Source organism: Trichophyton rubrum (genome assembly GCF_000151425.1).
Source record: "Trichophyton rubrum CBS 118892 genomic scaffold supercont2.4, whole genome shotgun sequence".
NCBI lineage: Eukaryota > Fungi > Ascomycota > Eurotiomycetes > Onygenales > Arthrodermataceae > Trichophyton > Trichophyton rubrum.
Genome location: NW_003456425.1, coordinates 531,190 through 541,744, shown reverse-complemented (window position 1 = coordinate 541,744; position 10,555 = coordinate 531,190). Strand labels below are relative to the sequence as shown.

Below are 10,555 nucleotides of genomic sequence, written 5' to 3'. Positions count from 1 at the left end.
GATGACTAATAGAGCTACTGTCGTTTGCGCTTGTAGACTTTTGACGCGGTCACCAACTTCCAGCATCTCAACTACTTCCTGTTTATATTTAATCTGCAAGATCCAGAGTAGTGGACTATTCAAAGCTACAGAATATGAGATACCCAATTAATCAAAAGCACTCAACGCCATTGGGCTGAATAATCAACTATACAAAACCAGAATCGTGCATAAATACCCTACATCAGACCAGGCACTCACCGCTTCCTATCAGGATCAGCCCAAATAACTAGCAGATTAACCCACCATGTCGAAACGCTCTCGTGACACTTCCCCAGAACCACCAGATGCTCTATCATCAACATCAAAAACGATACCCTCATCCCCTTCACGACACAAATATCCTCATATGGAGCATTCGCCTGAACAACCAAACACATCAATGCATTGCTCTCTGCCCCCGCATAAGGGCGATTTAACCTTCCCTACCTACGAGGCGTATGAATCACATTACCTGCAGACGCACGTAAACCGGTGCTCGGAATGTACGAAGAACTTCCCTTCTGATCTACTGCTTACCCGACACATTGAGGAAAACCATGATCCCGTCATGGAAGAAAAGAAGGAGAGGGGTGAGAAGACGGTATTTTTCCCTGTTACGCTATAGTTGATTTGAAGATGAATGACATGGGCTGATGTTGTGTAGTTTGGATGTTTTGTGGAGGGGTGTGAGAGGAGATGTTCGACGCCTCAGAAGCGGAGGAGACATTTGATTGATAAGCACTGTTTTCCGAAGGTAGTTGAGATCATGTTTATTATCGGTGTGTTGTGGTATGCTTGCTAATTGGTTATAGGGGTATAATTTCTATATTGTAAATGATGGAATAGACAAGTATAGTTCTATGCTGAGGTCGAGTGTGCCTATGCATCAACGTCGTTTCTCGCTGGAGACGGGCAGTGCTAGTTCGAGAGGGAATGGCGTTACCTCACCTGGTGCAACGCCGTTAAGACGAAGGGATCATGTCCTGTATGATGATACGAACAAGAATGATGTATCGTCTATGAATGGGCGGGTTGATATGCAAGAGGATGGGCTAGACGGCCTTACGAAGTCGATGTCTGCATTAAGGTTTGTACCTCATAGCGTTGCGGTGCGGAAGTCAGGGAAGAAATAGATGGGTTCTTCTTGTTTATTTCTAGTCGATATTACTTGGCGTTTGTTTTGCATATGCTGGGGTAACTTGGTAAGGGTCGGTCACTGGGTCTATTATAGGGGGTATAATATAAATAACATGATAAAAAAATCATTCATGACCATGCTAGGCCTCGCTATTCACGCTGGCTGTGACAAACAAAGGGGTATGAGGAAAAGGTAGCACAAGGAAGCAGTATATGGAAGTTATATATCGAGTAAATCAGCGTATATTTCCAGGCTGGCGCCGATGAGGTCTACGATAGGCCAGCTCGTATTCCCCTTAAAGGTCCTTGACCAGACACGCACAACGGCAACGCTAAGCCGCCTCATTAGCGCTGGGTCGGTGATGAGTTCTGCCTCCGTGGCTGCACTGACGGAGGAAGACATGTCAGTTTCATCTATCATGCCCTTGACCCAGAGAAGGAGTTTTCGCTCATGGTCTGACAGATTCTGATCATGTTGGGTGGCAGGTATGGAGAGCAACCAGCGCGAGAGGAGGAATGCGCATTCAAGAGAACATATTGAGTGCTGTATTGACCAGAAAAAGGAGTGAGTGCGAGCCACGAAGTCAATACCTAGCCGGACAGGGATTGAAAGGGCATGAGCGGAGTGTAACAGAGCCATTATCAGACGGGAACTGCGGGTCAGCGGTGGAGAGTCGTTGAGTGCATGGGCGATTTGGACAGGGTCCTGGGTGACGAGGCGACGGCATGGGCCGAGGTCGAGGTGTAGGCGTATATATGCTAGACCAAGCAGAGCTGTGGAAGTGAAAGCTATGGGCCCAGCGGGGTTTTGTGGATCGATACTCGATTCGGGAGTCTGACGCCAGCCGCGTTTCCAGGCACTAAGGGAGCTACCCATGACGGCTAGATCGTCGGGTCGTAGGCTGGTGCCGGCCATAGAAGGAGCGGAGAGACAGAGTTGGCGGGCGAAGAAGATTTGTTGGATGATGGCGTGGATGAGGACGTAGTTACCTAGTGGGGACACAGGGTTGGAAGGGGGTGGTGTGGTGGTAGTAGTAGCGGAGGATTTGGTGAAGAGATTTGCGAGGGCGTCCTGGAAGGACGAGGGAGTGTTGTTGGTGTCTGATGAGGGACGACGAACACGGCGCCACTGGCTGGCGGTATTTGCTTTCCATTCATCAGCGGAACAGGGCATGTTGAGGTTGAGCTCGGAGTTTAGGATTAAGGGGGGGATATTGTACATGATAGAATGGAGGTTGAAGAAGCAGTAGACGACGAGCTTTGTGCGCCTGTCTGCTTCCAGCCTGGACCAGTCTGGCCAGGAGAGCGATTCTGGCGGGGCGGTGGTGACTGAAGACTCTCTAAGGCCATGGTCTCGGACTAGACGGGCAAGGGTACTTTGTAGGGCAAGCATGTCGCGAAGTATGTCTGGATGGCTCTCCCAGGAGGCAAAGATGGTAAGTAGTAAGAAAGTACGGATGATCTCCATCTGTCCCTCAGCATCCTCACCTGGCAGCGAGGTATTGTCCATGAAGGGTATGAACTGCTGCTGAGGGAATGGACTGTTACTTGGATTTGATACTACCGACGAGGACGCCCGAGGAGTGCTGTTGGGCCCCCACTGCGAATTCGAGGGGAGAGTAGTAGTGCGCCTGGAGTCCCGACGTCGTAGGCGTTCTAGTAAGATAGCCTTTGCAGCGTGGAAGAGCTCGATGCCTCTGCTGTTTTCGAACCGGTAGTGGGAGCCAGCAGCAGCGAGAGCGAGGGTCAGTTCTGGCGGACACCTGGCCACGGACAGTGTTGGGACATGGATGAAGGGCAAGTGCTCGTTGAGACCACTGATGTAGCCAGCCATGTAGCGGGAAAGAGCATGTCTAGAAGGCCGCACAAAGTTCTTGGGAAGAACATGGGCAAAGTCTTCTAGTCTGGCCGTGAAGAGCTGGTGTTCCTGGGTAGAGATGTCCCACGCTGGCCGGGGCTGGGAGTTGTGCTCTGAGGTACCGGCATCGGAGTCCTGTGCTTCTGGTTGGAGAGATGGCAGTCGAGAGCCAAAGTTTGAAAACGAAGGTGCTTCGTCTGCGGCTGCTGCTGCCGCTGCCGCTGCTGGAGTGGTTGTTTGTTTGAGCAGGCTGAGCTATGTTCCGGGAGTCTAACTCCTGAGCAAACCTGGGAGCTGCACCAAAGGACTGTTGCTTGGTAGAGCCATCTAGGGCGGGTATAGGGGTCGACAGCAGCGGTTCAGGCTCTACCGAGTTGAACAGTCCCGAGTCCCAGTCGGAGGAGAGACCAACGCTCTCGAGGAAGGTGGTGAAGTCCTGCACGGGGTCACCAAGATCGGCGAGGTCGAGTATCGATGGCTCGACCCCGTAGTTCTCCGAGATGGGCCGCTCATAGACGGGAACGGCCTTTCTGTCGTGCTGCTGCTGGACCTGGAGCTGTCCCGGTCCGTGAACCTGAAGCTGCGGCTGCCCATGACCATGACCATGACCCCGACCTTCGAGAGCTACATGGCTGGCTGCATGGGAGAGCAGGTTCAAGTCGTAACCCCACGACGGGTTCAGGTGGTCCGCCGTTCCTGTTTCTGCTCCTGTTCCTGCCCCTGTCCCTGGCCCCGTTGCAGTTCCAGGCACAGACACAGGCACAGGCACAGCTGCTATAGTAGCCGCAGGAACAGGAGTACCAGTGGCCGTAGACGTCACAGAGATGGGGACGGCCGAGGCTGCAGCAGCGCCGGCCGCTCGCCTGTCAGCCCTGGCGGCCGCCTCAGCCGGGTGCACAAGCCGCTCGTGGCGGACAAGCAGGTCACTCCATCATCAGTCAGCCTTGAGCGCAAGACGATGACGGGAGAAGAGCTCACCTGCGGGCAAACGACTTGGAGCATATCTCACAGGTAAACGGCTTCTCCTTGGTATCTATAAGCTGTTAGTACACACTGTGTATTAACGGATGTGTTGATGTCATGCGGCGGACAAGGACTAACGGGTGCGGAGATGCCGTTGGAGATGCTCGAGGCGGGCGAAAGGGCCGGTTGCAGTGCTCGCAGTGAGCGACTTGCGGGTGGCCGTCGCCCTCTTTTTGCGCGGCCGCTGGCCTGACGCAGCCGCAGCGTCGTCGGCGTCCATCACGGCTCTTCGTCGTCGTCGTCGTCGTCGTCGTCTTCTTCGTCTGCGTCTTCGTCTTTGTCGCGGTGATGCTGGAGTCGGAGTTTTTTGGCTGGTGAGGGGGGCAGCTTAGTCATGGAGGACGAGCAGAAGCAGCAGAAGCAGCAGAAGCAACTAGCAGTTAGTAGCAGATAGTAGTAGATAGTAGCAGATGGCGGAGATGGAGATGGAGAAGAGTATACGGATAGGGGATGGCAAATATAGAGCAGTGATGGACAGGGCATCCGCTCACCCAGTCCCCGATCAGCCCTTCGCCTGCTGGCTGCTGCCTGCTGCGAGCTGCCAGCTGCCCCAACCGGCTCCGTAGTGAGCAGCAAAGTAGAGCCGTTCACCTAGTTTTCAGGGCTCGCCAGTCTCCGGCTGCCCGACTGACGGAGCGAGCCCCTGGGAGGTTTCAGCTTGCCTGCCAGAAGAAAGAAAGGCAGACGGGAGCGCAGGACGGAAACCAGCAGCACGCAGCCACTGCCAGCCCGTCCTATAAGTCCGTCGTCTCCTCTATCTATTTATCCTTCTGTCTCTTCTATCTCCATCTCTGTCTCTGTCTTTAATATCGTCTTCTTCGTCTTTGATATCAACTTCTTTTCGTCTGATCTCGAGATAGACGCCGCTAACCGCATCGGGCACTGAATCAGGCCGCTTCAACCGCCTTTTCTCGCGACTCTCAGCAACAACAACAACATCTTCTTCTTCTCGTTCACCACCAGACGTCGATCTCTCGACCTCGACCGCGCCGCTGATATACAGGAGCAGGCCTCTGTCCCGGTCGAGCACTCTCAGATCTCGTGGCTGGCCCAGGGTCGATCCCTCTTTGACCTCGCAGACTAGCTAGCTAACAACTAACTAATTCACCCAACTCACCATCCCGGACCTTTGGACCACCATGAGCTTTTGACGGCACGATAAAGGCATAGATAGCTCCCCTTCCCCGCTACACCCACCACGGTACGGCACGGCCACGACGGCCATGATCACTTCCCAGCCTGCTCTCTACGGCCAGAGCTTCCCAATGGCGCCTCAGCAGGCCGGGCTCCCTCCCTCTGCCTCCGCCGCCTCCTCGTCTTACACAAACCTCGCCCTCCAGAAGCCCGCCAATGGAGTTGCGTCCAGGGACGGGCTCTTCACCAGTCCGACCGAGTCCGAGTTCTCAGAGGGTGCAGACCAGCTAGATCCTGTCCGGTAGGCCTTTCTGCATTCGTCCAGTTGCTTGTCTCGGCTGTTAACTTTTTGAGTCTCTGTGCAGGTCGTGGGATGAGAAAAAGGTCGGCGAGTGGCTGCATAGCATACGATGCGGGCAGTATGAACCCCTCTTCAAAGGTAGCACCCTCTGAAATACATATATTGAATGTATATCAATGGATGATGCTGACTTTCATAGCAAATCATTTCACGGGTGACAACCTGCTCGACTGTGACCAGAAGATACTCCAGGAAATGGGCATCAAGAAGGTCGGAGACAGAGTCCGGATCTACGTTGCCGTCAAACAGCTACGAAACAGAGCCCTCACATACCGCAAAAAGATAAACAGAGTGCGTCTGCCCTCATTACTCTCTGGTAGTCTGGACGTAACTAACACCACATAGGACTCGCTGGCTGCCTTGGACGCTTCAAGATACACACCACCCTCGTCAGAGACTTCCCGGCCGTCAAATAACAACAGCAGTCGATACCAACCTTCAGGCCGCCAGTGGTCTCGCAATGAACCTCCTCAGCACACTTACAATGCTACCAAACCCTCATCGAGGCCTTCTTCCCCATTAGCCGAGCCTGACCGCCAGCTCCGGCAGTACCGATACAATGGTGCCAGTCCAATGGAATCTATTCGCCGTGAACAGGGGTCAAACTACTTTGGCGGATACACTCATTCGAATTCCAGCACCTCCAGACACACCACGGCCTCCAATGACCCGCCTCAGCCTCCCCGGTCGGTGGCCCATATCCGCCAGAATCCCAGCAACGATGGACTCACCATAAGCTCGCTACCAACTCATTCCCCCGTCATCCGAGTCATACACACTGGTGGACAAACCAAGGCTCTCAACATCAAGCAGTGCAAGACTGCTGACGATATCATGGTCTCGGTCCTGAAGAAGCTTCTTATCCCTGAAAGCCACTACAAAAACTACTGTTTCTACGTTCTGGATGGCCTCGACCCGAACCCAGCCAACTGCAGACGCATTTCTGATGTCGAATTGCTGCAGATCTGCGATGGTTCTAACCGGTCTGAACGAGGTCGTCTCATTCTACGGAACATTCATGCTGGAGAGCCGGATCTAGATGAACTTGAACTTGCTGCCCGTCTAGCCACGGACGAGAGCCAGGTTGCCCACATGAACGCCATGAACACAACCAACCTACGGAACCAGATCAAGCTGCAGAAGCTCACTGGAGAGTCCTGGGACCATCTGCGACAGCCCATGTCGCCCATCACCGATCGTTCACGCGAAGACCACAGGCGTCAACAGCACAACGATACAGCAGAGCGTGACCAGAGCACCAAGCTACGTTCCTTCTTCGGCGCACGTCCGCCAAGTGAGATGATCATCCACGAGCTCACATCTTACTTCCCCAGTCACCAGAAGGAAGACATCGAAAAGACCATGCGGCTGTCCGTTCGCCGATCACAGCGCATGAGCCGAGCTGCGAGCCGTCTGTCCGTCATGAGTGGTGTCAGCTTAGCCTCGAGCATGAAGGATGCTCCCCCTATCCCCAGCATTGCAGACACATGGCTATCCGCCGGAACACCCTCTAACCCTCCTTCCCGGGCCGGTGGTCGACCCTTGTCCGTCTCCAGGTTTAATATCCCCGCAACATCTTTCCGAGACTCCATTGCTTCATCCGCTCTAGAACCCCTACAGGAAGAATCCCCTATCCAAGGCAGCCGCAAGTCCTACGTCTCCTTCGATGACAATTCAGATAACCCTGCCATCGAAGAACCGGAACGACAGACTTTCTTGGATGAGACGCTCAGCGTCACTGCAACTGATGGCGGCGGGTCCATGAACGAGCGTCTCAGCATGATTGTGGCCGAGGATGGGGACGAGGTAGACGATGGGCTGGCCGATTTCCTGGCAGGTAACAACTTCGGCAACAAGAACTGGATGAAGGGCTCCCTGATCGGTGAAGGTTCCTTTGGCAGCGTCTTCCTCGCCCTCCATGCCGTCACTGGAGAACTCATGGCCGTCAAACAAGTCGAACTACCCTCCGCTACCAAGGGTACCGAATTCGACCAGAAGAAGAACCTCATGGTCTCCGCTCTCAAGCACGAGATCGGCCTCCTTCAGGGGCTCCGCCATGAAAACATCGTGCAGTACCTAGGCACCTCCACAGATGACCAGTATCTGAACATTTTCCTCGAATACGTCCCCGGAGGCTCCATCGCAACTATGCTAAAACAGTACAACACCTTCCAGGAACCTCTCATCCGCAACTTTGTTCGTCAAATCCTCGCGGGCTTGGAATACCTTCATTCCCGGGACATTATACACCGCGACATCAAGGGCGCCAACGTCCTCGTCGACAACAAAGGAGGTATCAAGATTTCCGATTTTGGTATTTCCAAACGCGTCGAAGCATCCACCATGCTTGGTTCCGGCGCAAAGGGCCCATCAAACCATCTGCACCGCCCCTCCCTTCAAGGCAGCGTGTACTGGATGGCTCCCGAAGTCGTGCGTCAAACAGCACATACCAAAAAGGCCGACATATGGAGTCTAGGCTGTCTTGTCGTCGAGATGTTCATTGGTGTCCATCCATTCCCGGATTGCAGTCAGTTACAAGCCATTTTCGCCATTGGTAACAACCAGGCTCGTCCCCCGCCACCAGAGAACGCAAGCAAAGAGGCCATGGCCTTCCTAGACATGACCTTCGAAATTGATCATGAGAAACGGCCGAGTGCACATGAGTTGTTGAGCAACCCTTTCTTGGAAACTATTGCTTGACGTGAGGTTTCCCAACAGCTCTTCAACCTTATATACCTATCTATCTCTTTACCTTCCTCGCTATCTCCCTATCTCTCCATCCATTACGTTTATTCATCCGCACCCAAAATTTTTACCATTTTTGCACTTCACTTATCACTCTGGACATATATATTCTATATATACACCTGGGTAATTCAAAAGTAGAAGAAATACCCCGGAAGATCGACTTGTCTTTTTTTTTTCCTTTTTGGTTTATCTATTCTATCTATATTTTCTCATTTCTTTTAATCATTGTCGGGCAATTTCAACTTGTACAAAATAGAGCCGAGCTCTTCTCAAATCTTACATTTCATATCTCTCCTTGTCATGCCAGCTACGAATTTCCCGTCATTATGTGGTTGGCTTGGGTTTTTAGTCTGATCATCTCATTTCATGAGCGAATGCAAGTCATTTACATCGCGTTATCTGCCAACTTGTATTCGATAGAATGCGCTTATCTAACATAGTTGAAAAGCATCCATATACAAGGAAGTCACTTTATTCTTCTTCTATTGACGGTGTGTTATGGTACAGGTGCAAGTAGCGCAACTAGATGGTGTGAGGTGAAAAGAGTTGCCGGTACATGACCACAGCATGGAATGGTTGTAAGGGTACAAAGGCGTGTCTACCCCGTCATTTATAACGCTGGCGATAGACATAGTATACATCTCACACATACAGGGAGTGTTTCTTTACTTCAGGAGCTTCCCATTAAATGGAACACCCAGAGCATTAAGCAATAGTCTGGCATCTTTGTCGGTGCGAGCAGTAGTCTTGATGGTAATGTGGCAGCCAGGAATCATACGGGGAGGATACCTTCACATTTCATTAGTTCAAAGGGCACTTTCACTTTCACCTCCATACCAACATGGCACACTTACATATCGTAATTGACTTCGATTTCAGGGAACATGGCAACCATCGACGGCTCCAGACCAAGTGTGATATTCCCGCTTCCATCACCGCTTGTAACCTTCACACCCTTCCAGTCCTTAAACTTAGGCATAACCACGTCCACCAACTTGCTGAAAAAATGGTACATGTCTTCTCCCTCCAGCTCAGCAGTGGCAGCAACGTGTTTGTGGCCCGGTATAAGGCCCCATTTAGGCACACCCGTCTTGACCTTGTGAGTCTTTACTCGCACGTTCGTGATGGCCTGTAGCGTCATACCAGCTACATGCAGGAACGAGGAGCTCGCCACAGCTTCCTTAACGTAAGAGTGAACAGTCACGCCAGACAATTCAGGAATATTGTTGAACGTGATTGGTTTCCTGAGCAGGCGCAAAACGTCTCCTCCTCTGGGTCCGCGAAGAGGTCTGTTCTTATGATACGGCGAGCTATCGTCCCATTGCCGTAGACGGGGGGCGGGAGGGGGAGCCTTGAAACCATGCGGTTTATGCACGTAGCAGAGTGTAAGGATGTCGGAGGCTACTGTGGAATTGTACGTCTGTTCGACTCGGGTTAAGCTGAATGGGCCCGGAACGAAAAGACGTGAGGAAGGATGTGATGTTGGCGGAGGTCTGTGAGGATTAAGAGGGCCACGGTCATATTTGGGAGAGCGGTATTGGTATCTAGAGGGTTGTTAGGGATGGAGTGCCTCCTTGATATGGGGGTTAATTGGTGCTAACATACCGACTTCGTGGAAGCTGGTGCTTTCTAGCTTTGCTTCTGGCTACTGGGTCGAATTCTTTTATCTTTTCTTCGGGCAATGGAGGTGTGGAAAAGGATGAGGAGGGTTCGAGGTCGTCTAGGGGAGAGGGAGATGATGATTCGGAAGAGGCATTGCGACGGTATGCCGGGAGCTGGGAGGAAAAGGCTGGCTGTAACCGCCGTGATAGAGCCCTGGGAAGCTTTGACATTGACTCGTGAAGAGCCATCTTGTGTTTTCTCCCGTCGTTGATGCTCTCGCGCGACTTGCTTCGTCGGCTCGTCTGCTCGTTGCTCGTCTGCTCTGCTCGCTTTTTCCATCTCGAATTTTGTTTAAGGTTTGTCACGTGGATGTTTATTACTAATTGATGAATAATGCGTAAGGATAATTAATATTCCTAAAGCTAATTAATAAGCCAGGTTTTGAGTGCAAACATCACAAACAAAACAAAATAAACAAACATTTATCTTATGTTTACATAATCCAGTTTTCCGCCCGGCCTTTGGTTCTACCAAATTCGAGGGATCAAGCAGGAGGATAGCTCGGGATGGACTTGCGAGCCCATTGGATCTGAGGATAGACCATGAGTTACACTGGGAGAAGACGATTTACTCTATCATATCTTGCTTGACACATCCTAAATTTAACTACT

General features: G+C 52.0%; 4 protein-coding genes across 6 annotated transcripts; 2 read left to right on the top strand and 2 right to left on the bottom strand.

The window, feature by feature from the left end:
• Window positions 1–286: 286 nt before the first annotated feature.
• Window positions 287–823, top strand: TERG_04060 (uncharacterized protein; the record flags this gene model as incomplete). Its single annotated transcript, XM_003234960.2, has 2 exons — window positions 287–622; window positions 686–823. 2 exons carry the CDS (start codon window positions 287–289, stop codon window positions 821–823), a joined length of 474 nt encoding a protein of 157 aa, XP_003235008.2.
• Window positions 824–1,378: 555 nt separating this feature from the next.
• Window positions 1,379–4,259, bottom strand: TERG_04059 (uncharacterized protein; the record flags this gene model as incomplete). Its single annotated transcript, XM_047748195.1, has 4 exons — window positions 1,379–3,237; window positions 3,317–3,942; window positions 3,995–4,049; window positions 4,118–4,259. 4 exons carry the CDS (start codon window positions 4,257–4,259, stop codon window positions 1,379–1,381), a joined length of 2,682 nt encoding a protein of 893 aa, XP_047604172.1.
• Window positions 4,260–5,546: 1,287 nt separating this feature from the next.
• On the top strand, window positions 5,547–8,234 carry TERG_04058 (STE/STE11 protein kinase; the record flags this gene model as incomplete). 3 transcript variants are annotated; one of them, XM_047748194.1, is made up of 2 exons in its annotated part: window positions 5,547–5,825; window positions 5,880–8,234. In XM_047748194.1, the coding sequence occupies 2 exons, from the start codon at window positions 5,547–5,549 to the stop codon at window positions 8,232–8,234; spliced, it is 2,634 nt and encodes an 877-aa protein (XP_047604171.1). The 3 variants fall into 3 exon arrangements, with proteins under 3 accessions (XP_047604171.1, XP_047606163.1, XP_047606164.1); XM_047749705.1 differs by having other exon boundaries at window positions 5,730–5,825; XM_047749706.1 differs by lacking the exon at window positions 5,547–5,825 and having other exon boundaries at window positions 6,108–8,234.
• Window positions 8,235–8,947: 713 nt separating this feature from the next.
• TERG_04057 (mitochondrial 54S ribosomal protein YmL7/YmL5) lies at window positions 8,948–10,132 on the bottom strand (the record flags this gene model as incomplete). The annotated part of the gene is made up of 3 exons (XM_003234957.1): window positions 8,948–9,071; window positions 9,137–9,826; window positions 9,888–10,132. 3 exons carry the CDS (start codon window positions 10,130–10,132, stop codon window positions 8,948–8,950), a joined length of 1,059 nt encoding a protein of 352 aa, XP_003235005.1.
• Window positions 10,133–10,555: the final 423 nt, after the last annotated feature.